The sequence below is a fragment of the Varanus komodoensis genome, unplaced genomic scaffold, assembly GCF_004798865.1.
Source record: "Varanus komodoensis strain SLA01 unplaced genomic scaffold, ASM479886v1 scaffold12, whole genome shotgun sequence".
In the NCBI taxonomy this organism is placed as follows: domain Eukaryota; kingdom Metazoa; phylum Chordata; class Lepidosauria; order Squamata; family Varanidae; genus Varanus; species Varanus komodoensis.
In genome coordinates, this window is record NW_025335349.1 from 26,823,176 (window position 1) to 26,839,706 (window position 16,531).

Sequence of the window (16,531 nt, forward strand, 5' to 3'; positions counted from 1 at the left end):
TTCCCTTCATCACGAGTCAATGTACTCCAACAACAGCAATGTTATAGCTTTTCTACCCATGCCTTATGCTGTGGAGTAGCGGTGGTGTTCTTTCAGGCCCCAGAGGCATTATGGGAAATGGGCATGGCTTTGTAGACTGGCTCTTTACTTCATGTCAGGCTAGGAATTATAAATAATAAAACTTAAGCAAGGCATGGAACCAGATGGGTGCCAGGATGGGAATTTGCATGCACATAGGTGCCCATGGGATGCTCAAGTTACAAGGATTACAGTAATGCTTGAGGGCAGGCTACTTAAAAGATAGTATTCATGCAGGTGCCAGCATTTTACGATCTTCAGGGTTGGTTTCACTACTCTTGGAAGTGCATTTAGTTGGGACATGAAAGAAGGCCTTATTGGTGATTGATCCCATGTTCTGGAACATTGATGAAAGATTCTAGATTGGTTCTTTGTGGCAGGCCTTGTCGAGGAGAAGGCTAATTGCCTTGCCCCTTTCTCTTCTACTTGTATTTTAATGGATCTGTTTGCTTAAAGTTACGTTTCAATTAAGATTCGACCTGTATTGCTGTTGTTGTTATCTGTTGTTGCTGGCTGCCTTGGGCACATCTTGAGCAGAAATTCGATATAAATTTAATAAATAATGTTCCACAGGGTTCTTTTGGGGGAGGGCTGGGCGAAGCACTGCTCTGCTTTAGCGCAGGTGACGGGTTGTGGGCCCTTTGACAGCATACTGCAAATATGAAGCATGCTTAGCCTTCGCCGGCACAGGGGGCGGCGGAGGGGACCACCGGCTTCGCTTGGCCGCTGCCCAGGCTTGCCCTCACAGCGAGGCGCCGGAGACGGCCAGTGGAGGGCACCCGCCGCCCAGCCTCGGCGTCTCGAAGCGGAGGGCCCTGCCCGAGGCGGCGCTTGCCTGGTTCGCACGGTGCCGGAGCCGCTGGAGCCCGGGCTGGGCCTGCCCGCCTCTCTCTCTCTCATGTGACCCAGTCGAACACGCTCAGCTCGGCGGCGAGGAGGCGGAGGGCGAGACGAGGACGAGGAACCTCAAGCAGAGGGGAGGATTATGGCTATGGCGGCGACCGCCGTTGCTCCCGCTGCTGCATTGCGCGGCAAGACCCGGAGCCCGCGGCGCTGAGGAGGAGGAGGAGGAGGAGCCGCCGCGCCGCCGCCGCCGAAGTCGGCCACTTTCTTTCCCATCATGGCTGAGCCGCCGGGCGGTAACGGCGCCGTCTCTCCTCCGGCCGGTTTGCCCCGAGAGGTCCGCGAGCAGCTGGCCGAGCTGGAGTTGGAGCTCTCGGAAGGTGAGCCCTTGAGCGGGGTGGGGCCGCCGGGCGCGGAGCGGCTCCGAGACCCCCTTTCTTCTTTCCAGGGCGCTGAGCACGCTCTTGGCAGCCCTCCATTTCTCCGGGCTGGGGAGGCAGAGAGGGCAGCTCCCCCTCGGCCTGCGCCGAGGAATTGGCTTCGTTTGAGGAGTGGGAGAAGAGGGCCGTTTCGCTCTTTCCCCGGCCACGCGACCTCCCATTCCCTAGATACGGCGTTTGCCTCTTTTTTTAAGGTTAGCGTGGATGTTTGTGTGAATGTGCATGTATGCGGAGGCTGGGGAAGGGTCAGAGCACTTAGAGTTTCCAATTTTTGCGGGGTGGGCTAAATATGGGCAACCCTTTGAAATTTATGTTACTTTTTGTCTCTTCTTCCGCGTGGACCCTTCATTTTCTTATTCTCTGCTTGTTGGGACTACGTAAATCAAATTTCCTTTTCTGCATCTCTTCCTTGAGAATGAGTTTAAACCTGCACTATAGTATTACACTGTAAATTCTTCTTCTTTTTCCCAATCCATTCCCCTGCTGCTCTTAAGTACAGTGGTTTATACAAATGGATAGGTCACGACTGCATCGTCAACTTGCTCTTATTGTTATAGGCTTGGGAGTATTGGGGGTAGCTTTAAATCTTTTTAGTTTTTCCGGAGGCTGTACCGTAGGGTGAGATCTGCGATTGCACAGTATGAGCTTAAATCTTGTCTTGAGTGTTGGGCTGCCCAGTAGGCAGGCCAGTTATTTGTCTGGAGTGTTTCTGCACTTTCTGTACTCTCCTTTTGCTTATGTTGACGCTGCAACATGTCATTTGTGTTGCACAATGGATGCGTTGCTGGTATCGCATCCCACTTTCGGGTTAGGGTGGGCATCTCCTCAGCTATCTCCGTGGTGTTGCCTGTCAGAGAGCACTATGGTTGCCAATTGAGCTTGTGGATTTGGATGGTGCGCTTCATTTTGAGAGGCTGATGTTTCATAAGCCAGCTATAGATCTTTCTGTTATCTGAATTCCCCCACTCAATTAAACATCCATCTCCCTTTCAGCCCACTGCTGAGACAATTTGCACTTTGTACCAAGCTTGCCAGTTTAGTAGGTAGGAGTAAATGCATATACTGTTGCAAGTTGACTTTTGTTTTCATGATCTTCTCCTTTGCAAGGTACTTCAAAAACTGTCTTCAATGTGGAGGAAAAATTTGCCTTGTTTAGATGCTTGTAAGTAGCTTGTCTAGGGCAATGGTAATGCTAGGCCATGCATTCTGAGGGAAGAGGTTGACTTGATGCTCCCTCCCTCCCTCTCCCTGCCCTTTGTATTGTAAATCTACCCATTTTAATGGGTTTCATAGATTATTTCCTCCTTTACTTGCTGTCATTTTGTGTATTTCAGTATCTTTCAAGAGAAAAACAACTGCCTTTTTGGGGGGGGGTATACATGGGTGAGGAAAACAATGAAGGGTGGGGGGCATAATGTGTTTTCCATGTGACCCATGCAAGATGCTTTATGCAGCTGTAATCAGTTAACACAAAGTTCCTGTTTATGCTGAAAACAAAACCTTAAATTGTGTTGGAGCCATAAATGGCACGTTTCCTCTTCTCCTTTTGGTGGTTGCTTAAAAAAATAACCCCCACATCATCTCCATGTTCAGTTTACTGCCTGCTGGCAGTTAGGCCATTGTCCTCAGTCGTCTTGAAAATGACACCAATGGATTTTGTAGAACAGAAGAAACTGTGTTGAAGTTAAGATAATTTCCATAGGGGAGAAAACAAAACATGCAGTACTCATTTTTACTGGGTCTCTTTGTCTGGTTTGCAGTCAGGGGAATATATGGGGTATTCTTAAAAATCTGAATGCTGAGCCCAGTTGTTATAAACCTGTAGCCTTTTCTGACACATGTTTTCAGAAGGGAAATTCTGTGTGAATTCTCTTACCAGGTTTAAGTTGTTTATATACACATATCAGAATCTGAAGCTTGTTCAAGGGCTTGTACTCACCTAGCAGATTTTTTAATTTAACTTTGAACAACAGATCCCAAACTGCATCAAAAAATGCTTTTGCTCCTCCCATTAGTTCTGGTTTCTTTTTTACTGTGCGGCCTAGGGTGGTTGTGGTGAGGCTACCGTTCAAGAAAACATAGGCCAACAGTGTATTTGGACACATAATACAAGTTGAATGGATATCTGGACCCTGGCCACAGAAACATATCTGGTGACTGCCGGATATGACAGCCTTTCCCAGCCTGGTGCCCTTCAGATGCTTTGGACTAAAACTTTCAACATTCCTGCCCATTGGCAATGCTAGCTGAAGCTGACAGGAGCTGAGGGCCAAGCAGGGGAAGGCTAGGGTATGGTATGGACTGTTAAACCATAAATATCGCTACATACCTGCACAACAGAAAATTGAGCAGATAATTGCTTGTACTTCCTGAATGGTAAAAAAAATTCTATAAGGGCAATTTGAAATAATAGGATTAAAGTGTAAGAAAACTTTCGTAGCTAAGTATCCAGTTGTATTCCAGTAATAGTGGCATGCAAGTTAGTTTGTAGACATTGCAGTGCATTGATGTAAATTATTCAGGAATTATGCCCCATTTCTGTACAAGTAATTTGCTATTTATGAACAAAATCACATTCTCCACACAAAGGATAATGATCAATGCAATTTTTCTGCTCAGCTTTGCTGAAAGGGAGCAGGGTTCTTTCTCAGATATGGACCACCTTGGAAGACATTTCTCCTGTAAAAGTTACATGAAGAATTACTTCAGACAGAGAATATATGTTTCTTTTAAAATGGGGATTCTGCTGGATTTGTTGCTTGCTATTTTTTTTTTCTCCAGAGGAATTTAATAGGAAAGTTGGATGTTTTAAAAGTCTTAATTTAGGTCTTCTTTATTCAGGTGTTATTGCACTTGGCTGCCTTAATGCTGCTCACCCTCTCTGAGGTTTTAGGACTTTAAAGGTTACCCTTGATATGTCACACTGTAGCACCATAATTAGTTAAAAACATTTCAGTACCAACTCTGATTTGCTGCAGTTCCATTCATAAAGATTTCATCTAAGTGTTTAGCTTAGATTGAGTAATTCTGTCTCATCTGAACTTTCAGTCAATATTGACAAGATGAAGCGATGAAAAGGATTGTTCTATTATGCCCTTTTGGTGTAATTTACTGTAAATTGGTGGAAATTATGGGAACACTGAACTGCTGGGAAAATATATTTAAATCATTCTGAAGTAAATGTCCTTATACTTACTTTTATTAAAATATTTTTGCACAGTTTAACCTTTCAATGTATACTGTTCTGTGTTCTTAGGAAATACTGTTTTGGTTGTGCAGCTTCTGATCTTGAAGCTGCAACTCAAAGCACTGCAGTGCTTTTTCAGCATAGCCCAGTGAGAATACTAATTTATTATGGAAGCATGTTTGCATAGTTATGTGTGTGTGCAAATATGGCAGCCTGCATACCTTGCATATTGGTGCTTCCCTGCTGCATTGTCAGTTACATGCTGTTCATGATTCTCACTGACCTCAATTGTAGTTGATCCAAAATTGGTCATCTTTATTTGTGTACACATGTGGTTCTTTCCTTGAGTCCTGTTAGGGATATCAATACTACAGAGTTAGTAGTAGTTGAACAGTGATTTTCCTTCTCCAGGGAACTCTGACTCTTTGAGGAGTGCTAAGAGTTCTACCTCAGAATTTCAGCAGGTTGATTAAACTACAATTCCCAGGATTCTTTCTGAGGAAGCCATGATGGATAAAATACTGCAAAACTGCAGCAGCAACAGTAGATGTGTCCATTAAGAAATCCCTTTATTTATATAGAGAACTTGGACATGTGCTGATGCCTGCTTGGGGCTCCTTTAATGGGTACACAACTTGTACACAACCAGGAAATCAGAGTAAGCATGTTGTGAGTAAAACAACTAATCTGAAGAGGAATCAGGTGACTTGCTTCAGTTTATCATGCTGTAGAAATGGATGAAGATAAAAACTCATAGACAGGACATAGATTATGCCCAGTGGCAGAGGCAGCTCTATTCTTGTGGAACGTCTTTATTTTGTTGTAGTATTAGTTTTGGTCTTACATCTTCATTTTGGTCTTACATCTACTTTCCCTCACTTGCACAATAATTGTGAAAAGGAAATGAGTGTCATAATTCCTGGGCTTTTTGGTCACATGGCCTGCCTCCTTTCCTTTTTTCCCTGCTGTGTTGCTCTAACTAGAAGGAACAGCTTAAAAGTATCTCTCCAGGCAAAGATGGGGAGGTACTGTTACCGGGTCCAGGTGACAGGAATCTGTCTCCCCCTGCCCCTACACACACACTCCTGTGGCTTGGCTTCCTCCACTACCACAGGGAGGAAGAGGTGTACCCTGTGAAATGTACAAGAGAAATGCCATGGATTGCACTCCTACTTTCCTCTGTTTGTAAAGATTAAAAAAGGATCTGGTTCTTTTCATCAAGTTGTTTCATCAACAGTTATCTCACTTTTTCACTGTGAGGTTATTGTTTATTTTGTGGGTGTTTCCAGCAAGGACTTTGAATGGGCTATGATAGGAGCCATGTGTTTCCATTTCATTTCTGAAGGGGGAAGAGCGGCTTGGCCCAGCATGGGTGGAAACATTCCTTCCTCCAGGGGAGTCCCGTGGGTGCTTCCAGAGGAATCTTTTATCTTGCAATTGTGCAGAATTTGATGGGAGGTCCAGATGATGACATCATCCCCTCATAACTCTCCTGTGTTTTCCCACTGCTGCTCTTTTTCTCATCACAGAAATTGCTTTAAGCAGTGAAAGATAGACTACCTGCACACTATCTCTTGTGCTAGGAACTGTTCATTCAGAAGCACCTATCATGTGACTAGTAGAGGGTCTAATCTGAGAGCAAACCACACAGAATTCACTTCCATTTTTCAGACTTGAACTACATTGTCGCTTTCCAGTCATAGCTGTTTTGAAAAGTTTGACCATATACAGGCATAATTGGTTCCCCCCCCACACACACACACCAAGTTTTCTTGTAGGCCAAGGTGGGGGATCAGCCAAGGTAGTTGGAATATTTTATTCCACTATCTCTTTTCCTCGTGACTTCATTCATCCCCTGCTTCTTTTCCTTTAATATTGTATGTCTGCCAAAATATTCTAATTGACTATACGTTTGCATGTAGTTATTTAAACTGTACTACTTTAGGTCAATACCCACAATTTACTTAAATTGTTCATACATAATTTGGGTTGGATTGTCGTAACATTTGGTGGAAGTGTGTGCTTTTGTACAGTTCAGGGGACCTGAATTTAGGGCCTTGATCACAGCAGATGCATATGGATTCAATAGGGTTGTTACAAGGCATTTTTAAAGTCAGTACACCCACTTTAATTTATCATTAATGGTGAATGTTGTATTATTCTGGGTCTTGCATTATTTGGCTTGACTTAATAAAGCTATTAACCCTGGGGGTATTGAAGAATCAAGTAGCCAGATGCCTTGCTACTTAACAGATTGCAAGCATAAAAGTTGTTCATTTCTCTTTTACATTTCTGCCTTTTTATTTCCCTGTAGACTACATACTGTTGCTTTTTGGTGAATTGTTAGAATTACTTAGCTTTGGGTCACCCCTGCTACTTGGGTTATTTATTTATTTAACATTCCTAACTTAGCCAAGGAAGATGCAGAGTAAAAAAATCTAGGCATGGCCCATGTGAGGGGGTGCTGCATCAGCATGTAGGTTGCAACGAAATGGAGCAAAAGTATTAAATTATGACCCAAAATAGAAAAGGCATAGTTTACAGCCATGGGGCTCTATTTGAGAATGATCTGTGAATTAAAAGCTGTTGTGCAAAGAATGCCTTCATAGATGGTTTGCACATCCTTCAGCTCAGAACGACTTGTTCTTGTCTTGCTGTGTGCTTGGGTACTGCTGTACCCTAAAAAGAAGGGAAGATTGTGTACTGATCTTTCTTCTGAGAAAAAATATTCCTGTGGTAGTCTCCATTGCAGTAGATCATGATGGTGCATCCCTGAAAGTTCAGATGGCTTGCTGGCTCCCCACATGAGCCCTCATTCTCCTGATATGCACTTTCATCCCAGATACATCCTTTCCCAGCCTGCTTGCTTTAGCAGATTGTCGACTAGTTCCTGAAACAAACAAGACCATACCCAACAGTTAAGGGTGGGAGGAAGCCCTGGATATGTACTAGGTAGGAGAAGACAGGGTCATTTAAGAAACAAGTCAGCTGCTGTTTGTATTTGGTCAAGGTGAAGGATCCCTTATAACATGGGTGAAGAACTCATGTTAGCCTGAGACTAAATCCATTTCCAGTGGTGGGTGGGATTGAAGGCAAAACGGGTGGCGTAAGCCAAAGTATCAGCGTAGTTTAGCTTAAAGCTCTTACTGCGTGACTAAGCATTAGGAGAATGGGGGAAATGGCACAATAGCCAGGAAGCCACCAAATTATCAGAGGTGAGGGGAAGTGAGTGGAAAATCTAGGGAAGCCAAGTAGGCAGGTTTAGGCCCCTGGACTTAAAGTTCTTCAAAGCCTATAAGTTCAGGACAGCTGCAGGGAAAACATTACATAGCTTTCTAAACTTTCCCTTGCCTCTAATCTTGTTTGGCAGGTGAGACAGAAAGATTGAAATTCCTGGGAATACTGTGTAAGCCAAGCTATTTAGAGCATTGTGGCATTGGAGTTTAGTAACTTGGAAAACAGCAAGGAGGTTAGGAGTGAGGAAACACAGGTTCCTCAGCCCCTGATTTTATTGCTTTGGTTTTCATTCTATTATAAAGCACATGTTTGGCTTGATCACTTCTACAGGGACTAGGCAGGCTTCTGCTTGTAGCGCTGCTCGCATTATTGATGTAAATGCAATACCTTTGAGGCCTCTAAATGCCTCCTGCATCTATGGAAGAAGAACTGGCAATAATGCATAATGCCATTTGATCAAGCCCGCACCCCCTTTCCTAGCCAATCTGTATATGTCCTGCATTTCTTACGGTTTCTGTTAATACATGCTGTGACCTGTTAATGCTGTTAATATAACTTGTAACCTTTTTGTAGGAAGAATACCCTGCAACTCATGGATACAAAAGCTGAAACCTTTAGGTCTGTCTATACAAGATGATGGCCAGCAAGCCTTCTGTGAAAGTTGCAAAAGGAATGTGGGTCAGGTTGATCATGCGGATTAGCTTTTCCTAACCTGATGCCCTCCAGATGTGTTGGATGGCAACTCTCAGAATCTCTCAGCCAGCCACATGTGGCAGGCACCAGATTAGAGAGACTGTGATAGACAATATTTCTCTGGACTTTGGAAAAAAGTGACCACAGTATCCTGGGCAATTTTAGCAGTCATATGATAAGAGAGTGGTCTTTTGGACTGGTAGCTGATAAAGAACAGAAATGAGAGAACGAGAATAAATGGGGGGATGTAAACAGTGGCGTTCTCCAGTAATCTGTATTTGTACTGGTGCTTTTTAACATGCTAATAAATGATTGGTTAACTTACGGATGGACAAGTTGTTGACAACACCAGATCAGTTTGGATGATCAAAACAAAAAGATTGTGAAGAGCTCCAAAATACCTTTCAGAACTGATGGAATAGGTATTAACACATTGAAGTTGTGGAATGTAAGCAAATTAAGTGATCCAAACTGAAGCAAAAATCCTAGTTTTACACATTCAAATATAAGCTTGAACATGAATGGAAGCCTCTATGTCAGCCTTCCCCAATCTGATGCACTATAAATCTTTCAGACTACAGTTCTCGGCATTCCTGACCAGTGGTCATGCTGGCTTGGATTGATAGGAGTTGCACTCTAAAGCATCAGGAGCACACTGAGGTGGGGAATGCTGTTCTCTGCAACCCAGATTTTGTTTCATCGGCATTCCCACTCCCATGAATGTTTCTACTTGCATTCAGGTAAATGAATGTACAGGTGCCATCAGAACTTTCTGCTCAACTGAGGAAAGTTTGGTGGGGGGACAGCAAAGCCATCATATGGGAAAGGTTGGGGAGACACCAGTGTGTCTTCTTCTGGCTTCCAACATATCTTGCAGTACACTGATTGGGCATAAAGCCTGAACTGGACACAGGTTGTCCTGGAAAGAGGTGATGAGTTATGTTCTTTTAATGTGTTTATGGGGAAAAACGGTTCAGGGTTCACGTGCACTTCTAGTGCACCTGCTGCTTCTTTAACTTTATTTGAGGATATTGAAAGTGTGTTAATGGTTTGTCGGGACTTGATCATGAATATTTTTTTTTACATAAAACTGGCTGTGCTGATTTTTTTAAAAATACTGCTTGCCCTTCTTTTTTTCTCTTCTAACTTTCATGTATTTTCTCTTTATAGCAAACTTTTTCTCTCTCTAACTTCAGAATTCTAGTATTCAGATACTAACAATGAGAAATGTTATTTTGTATTTTCTGCTTCTGTTTTTAATATTAAGCTAATGTCTTTAACCTGTGTGAACAATATCGATTGTTTTCCTTTCCAGTTCTTTTAAGAACAAGACATGTTTTGCGTTTCTGTTACTAATGGGAAACCTTGTTTCCTGCTCAGCAAGCATTTGAAATGTAGTGTTGGTGGTCACTTAAAAATTCTTTTCCCTAAAATGGATTATTAAAAAAAAGTATGTTTCTCCTCATGTTCTTGCATTTTAAGTTCAATCTGAATCAAGTATGAAACAGCACTGCATGTATCCTATGCTAAACAAATTAAAATTGTGCAGCCAGGAAGTCCAAATACTATAATTGCAAAAATCTGAATTTTGCAAGCAGCATAAATTAGACAAATGTGCACATTTAGTTTTTAAACAAACCAGATGGGTCAGCAGCTATGCAAGGCACTACAGCCTTGCATTCAACCCTTGGAAATCATGAAGTACAATCTTGTTCATGTTTACTTGGAAGTAAGCCCCATTGTGTTCAATAGGATTTTCCCCCATGTGAGTCTGTTTAGGGTTGAAGCCTTTAATTTAAATCCAGTGTTGTGCAATTAGACATTCACATGAACTCCTTCCCCTGCATGCTCATGACAACTGTTCTGGAGGGTCCTTCAGTCTTTTGGAACAGGTGGGGGTAGGCACAGAAAACCATCTTGCAAGCAGTTTCTATTCCTCTGGTAAATGACCAGCCCTAGGTATAACCTTTTGTTAGGAAATTTTATTTTCTTAAATATCAACAGACTTTGTTCATACATTTTTCAAGGAAGGGTCCAAAAGGGTTGGACATTTTTCTTACTTAAATAAATAAATGATATGCTAGATCATCATGAAATTGAATACTGCACTCAATCCTGTATTCTGTGGATTTTGTGGGCTCTTGCAGAATTATGACCTCATACACAGCTCTATATTTCAGCAGAGTAAAATATGTCCACTTTTTCTTCCATTTAATTTTCTTCTGTACATAAATTAGTTGCTGCTATAGTAGGTAAACTAAGGGTAGGAAGGGGAAGGATGTATAAAAAGAAGTGTTAATTGACCTCTTCTGATTCCATTTGAAATTGGAAGACTGTTAGCTTCTTTGGCAAAATAGTGTGAAACTTTTTGGTAAAAATTGAAGTAAAAATCAGCCTGTACCTAGACCAAACGCCTGTGTGTGCTTAGTAACTTCCTAATGACAGAAGAAGGAAATCTGAGGCCACAAGCAAATGTTTTCCATCCCTACCACATATGGATGGAAACGTAAGCCAGAATGGCTGCCCTTGCCTCTGCTAGGCTCCTCTTGACAGCAGGCATGTTGGGGATGATGGAAGTTGGGAGTCCAAATTTCTGGAGGGCACCAGATTAGAGAAGGTTGCTGGGTGACTTGTTACAGAATGTGATGCCATGCCATGTCACAGCTTTCCTTAATTCTGTTTCATATTTGCTTTCAGTGGTGTTGGAATATGTGACCAAACAATGTGGTCATACGACCTGATCTGTTATCTTAGGTGAACTCCCAATGGATTGCCATTTTCAGCAGTAGTCCCTGATCACAATGCTATCTTCCTCCATTCTTAGTTGAGGTACAATGATGTCATTATAAAAGGTAGGCCTGGGACCTTTGCCAAGGTAATTTGCCTGGTCTTAAATGATTTCAAAGTCCATGCGTTTTTGTAAAACCGGAAGAACTCGCCATAAAGAGTGTTGCCATGGGGACTGTGCTGCTTGTAATGTGCTCCAGTTTCCCTCATAATCTTTATGTATCTCCTTTGTTCTACTGTGTCAGCTTGATTGTTTTAAGCTAGGTACTAGCATGTCTGATTTTCCCCAAATGGGACAATTCCCACAGGTTAAAAGCAAACAAACAAAGCTCTGATGACTAAGAGCACAAAACATGTTGATTGGGATGAAGTCTTACAGCTTCCAGCATGCCCCAATGAGCCATGCTGTCAGGGGCATGCTAAAAGTTGTAGTCTTTTATCTGAATATAAATGTATAGGATTTTGTCTTGAGATGCTTTAAGGATGTGATTCTGTGAATTCATCCTCACAGATCTGAAGTTGCAGATGATGCTGTGACCTCAGAGCTGGCAATAGGAATTCTGGTGCCCTCTTCTCACAGCTGGTATGAAAAGAACCTTGTCACTTGCTGTCCAGAACCAGGAAAAAGTTTGCAAAGAGAGTAGCCATGGATATGCAGATGGACACAGTGGGGAGAAGACCGGCAAGGCCCAAGCTATTCTGAGGCCTCTTTCCCTCCCTTTCTGAATCACTGCAGTTAGATGGGCAAAAAAGGCTTTTCTAGCAGAAGTGCAGAGTGGGAAGACGAGGGGATGAGGCACTTATTTTGGCACACATTTGCCACTTACTTTGCATAGAATGAGCATAAGATCTGATTCTGGGGACTGAGTAACACTCTGGGATTGTGCTCTACATGAAGGAGACAAGTGGGAAACAGCATCCTCTGTGTAAATGTCTATGGGCAGCTCCCCAGAGCCAGGGAGAGCACCAAGGTGATGCTATCTCTGTAATTAGAATGCATGAATGTACAATACAGTCTATTTGCCTCTGTCAGAGGTGAGACCAGATCACAGTAATCTGTGACATGATTCAGCATGTTCACTTCCCAGATGATTCTTTGTAATCATATAGGACTGGAATCCTCAAATATTGATGTGTAGAAATAGGTGCAACTCTAAGCCACTTGTTACTCTGGATTTTAAACAGCCACTTGGTTTAAGCAATCTTTATTTCCGTGACTTGGGGTACATAAGCAGCAAACTATTTGTCTGAGTAATAATAAGGCAATGTGCTTACTCTGCAGTCTGAGTTCTGGGCCCAGAATAAATTATGCAAATTAAATATAATATGCACTTCGTATAATCTACTCAATATCCAAGGCTCAAAATAAACTGGACTTTTCTTGGCAAGGATGGCAGCAGATGAAGCAATAAAATGTGAAAAAGACTTGTGCAGAAGTAGAAAACAAATAGTTATTAAATAGTTGTACAGCCACTGTACAAACCTCTTGACCAAATCTTGCATCATACTGACTTGCTCAGAGCAGGACTTCATAAATTCACTTTACAGATTGTCAGTGGAACAAACTGTCTTGATAATTGCCTTTCTCAATTCTCTTGTGAATATAGGTAACTTGGGAAAGGGGAAGAGCTGGTCTCTTCTATTTTGCTTGTTTTATGGAAGCAATGCTGTAAAAGATCACAGAGAACTTAGGATTTGTTTGCTTGGGCCCATAGTGATCACAATAATAAGTGACTAGTAGCAAAGCCAAAACTTATGCCCCCCTGTTTTTCAAATGGACATATCTCAAATACTTTCTGTATAATGAGGACTAGAAACTTGCTGTTTCTTTAAAAGTCAAAAGCTCAGATTTGCAAGGAGCCAGATTCAGTCTGTTCCCTGAATCGATGGATTTGTGTGCTTCCTTGTTTCTTAGTGCCTTGTCAGACATAGTTATACTTCTGTTCTAAGTTGGTTGTACTGAAGTCTTAACCATACTTGAGTTACAATAGTTTTGAGATTCAGTTGCTGGTTAGAAAAGTTGATGTGACAAGTGTGGGCAAGGCAAGCTAACCCAAGTTGCCTGTTAGCTGTCATAGGTGTGCCCTCAAAACAATGGGAAGAATACTTGTATGTGCAGGCTGCTGGCATTATAACCATAATTGAGTCTGTTCAGTGTTGGATTGATAATGTCTACCTGTCACAAACCTAATTGTGGATGTTGCAGCTGACAGCACAGTGAGAATTTGGAAAGCATAGTGGCTAAGAGACTGGACTGTGAAAAAGGAACACCATGACTCTGATCTTGTCTGTCATATAAACTTGTGAGGGGACCTTCAAGTTAAACTAGAACTGACATTAACTAGGTCTTTGAGTTCTGTTCTTAGGATTCTCCCCACTCCTACCGCCCCAGTGGACTGCAGCCCTGTTGCAGGATTAGAGTGTTGTACTGTGTTTAGCTCCATGGTATTTTTCTGTTGAAAATCACCCATTTGCTCTTTGCATGAGCTTTTATTTTCACTTCCCCTCTGTATGCTTTTGACCTAATCATGGTCAGAGGACCCTGTACCTCCTGTTGGCTTTTTAAAAAATGTGTCTAATGTTCATTTATTTATTTATTTATTAAAAGCATTTCTACCCTGTCCTTTATCGAGGTCTCAAGACTTTTAAGCAAAACAACAACAACAACAACAACAAAACAAAAAAACCTTACTCACAAACTTCATTATGTGGGGATTATATTGAAAATTGTATTACAAGATTGTAAGAGTTATAAAGTGATTATGTGAAGTTGTTTGAATTGTTAACTCAAGTGACATCCTATATGTAAACCGGTGCTAGTTAACTCTTTCTTGGTTGCTATCCATCCTGAATATTTACTGGTTTCCATACAGTCCGTCAACTGCTACTCAGGTATTTTTCTTCTCATTGTTGCATAAACAGTATCCCCCACTGTAGCATATATAGGAGGTGGCGGCGGTGGCAGCACTCCGATGGTCTCTAGCCTTCTTGGACTAGAACTTTTATCTGCCCCAGCCTGTATGATTAATGATCAGGGATTATGGGAGTTGTAGTCCAGAAGATCCCAAGGGCACTGGGTTTTCTGTCCCAGATAATATAGTATTCCCCACCATATTTTAAAACACCTTGTATAATAGTGGCATTTCTAGCATAGTCTCTCATGAAAACTGTTTTTTGCATAATCACATTGGGGCATTTCCTTGGGGCTTCTTTTTCAAATTATAACAGAATGTGGCTTTCTGTATGGCAGACAAGTTTAGAAATCCATCAAATAGTGGGACATCCCTTTACAACCATCCTCCAAACACATGCAGATTTTATCTGGTATGTATGTTTGTTGTTTGGTCAAGACACAAATTGTCCTCCTTTAATGTGCATGCTCGTTGAGGTGAGTTTATGCATCAGTATGGAAGGTAACTGTGCAGGGAGAAATAGAAAATGTCATGAGCACATCTTTTCCCTTTTCCCTTCCCAGCAGATCAAGATGAAGGGTTTCTAACTACATTACTTTATTGAATTAGGATGACCAGTCAAGGCTGGCTTTGCAATACAGGGTGAGTAAGAAAGTTGTTATCAAGAAGCATCTGTCAGGTTAAAGATCTCTCTAACTTATGGAGCAAGTTCTTGATCATGTCAAAAGTTGTTTCCAAACCGAATTCTCCTCCAAACTAGGCTGACTCCACCCTAAGGGAGGTTCATGCCTCTTGTGGGTCAGTAAGAACACCAAACATTAATTTATTGGCTGCTTGTTTGTTTTGATGACAAACCACTGGGCTGATAAATGCACGGCCTTCACCATTTGACCTTCCCTGTTCTACAGTGCATCCTTCCCCCTGCCAAATCAGTGGTGGTCACATTCTTACCAGCTCTTTGGCTAATCTCAGTACTTGCCAGCTTGGCATTTCAGCTACATGTTCTGACTGCTTCTCTTTAACTTCAGTCTGAGATCTTGGAATGCTGTATTTTGGGAGTAGTGGGCCCATTCCCTACAGAGATGTTCAATCAAAAGAGAGCAAAGAAGACTTTGCAGTGTTAACATATTTTTTAAAGATAATTTGGTATTGCCCAAAGAAGATGACCAATTCTTATATACGGAATGTTGTTAAAATATGTGGCAGCATATTATCAGGGTTCAGTGTAGCTTCATGTAGGGAAGAACAGGGAAACATCAATTGCTTGAGGTGCAAAATGATTTAGTATTAGCTTGGCTGTTAGGTTTTCTCAACATTTAAGTTCTTCATTAGTAAAAACTGCAGCATTTCATTAGTAATGGAATAGTTGTTTTAATCCCAAAAAAGGAAGCTTCTAAAGGTTTAATATGCAGAGCAGGTCTAATCTGTACCTACTGACCTTTTGCCATTTCCCCATTCCTCTGCTTTGTGATATGGTGGACTTCACATTGTGGTTCCATTAATATGACTGGGAAGAAGGCTGGGAGTAGGTCAGATGGAAAACCAGATACAACCACACTTCTTAAGCAGGAGATGTATTTATGGAACAAACTAGATAGCATATGTTCAATTTTACTATATTATCAGTAATTGAGGGATGGACAGAGGGTTGTTGAGATGTTCAATGTTGTGTCAATAGTGAGAAATGAGAATAATAACCTGATTTATGGTCAGAGGAATGATTCAGTGTTTCTAGACTAGGTCATACACTTCCTTCATACTCCACCCTTCCTTGTGAATTATTCAATCAACAGCTCCTATGAATATTGGGAGTGGCGCTGTGTGTGTGTGTGTCCACGCGTACAAACTACTTTGTTGAGCAGTGCTCATTTATTCTCTAATTGTCATGCTGATTGTTATTCTCATGAAACATATTGTCTCTTTCTAAAGCTGAACTGTGAACTTATCTGTTCATGCAGAGTTGGGAAAACCAAATGCTTCAAGGTAAGTTGTTCTTCTTCCATTCTTGCACTTTTACTTTCTGATCCTTTAGAAATGTGACTTGTTTTTACAGTCTTGTGATGTTAACTTGATAAGATGAATGACTTAACTCTATAAAAATGAAAGAAATGTGAGTTGAGAGTAAGGAAAAACTTGATGTGCAATAAAAATGAATCCATTGTCCTGTTTCTGAAATAGCTACTGCCTAGAAGGTGCTGTGGCAGTTCAGACCTTCCTTTGTCTAACAGTATGAAAGAATTCCGTTCCATGTCTCTCCACTCTGACTGAAGTTATCATGATGGGTATCCTTGCTGTTTTCCATTGAACCCAGAACAGTTTTTAATTCCTACAATTTCTCTGAGATACATTAGACC

At 41.7% G+C, this 16,531-nt stretch overlaps 1 protein-coding gene across 4 annotated transcripts in view; it reads left to right on the forward strand.

Moving 5' to 3' along the window:
- The first annotated feature begins 965 nt into the window (after window positions 1-965).
- DIP2B (disco interacting protein 2 homolog B) overlaps window positions 966-16,531 on the forward strand; it is a 188,873-nt gene continuing 173,307 nt past the window's right edge. For 2 of the 4 annotated variants that reach the window (XM_044422029.1, XM_044422030.1), the window contains exon 1: window positions 967-1,301. In XM_044422029.1, the coding sequence (XP_044277964.1) occupies window positions 1,199-1,301 (103 nt within the window). In that variant the 5' untranslated portion in view covers window positions 967-1,198. Of the gene's footprint in view, window positions 1,302-15,083; window positions 16,161-16,531 lie in introns of those variants that run through there. The other 2 variants (XM_044422033.1, XM_044422031.1) reach the window with 2 other exon arrangements.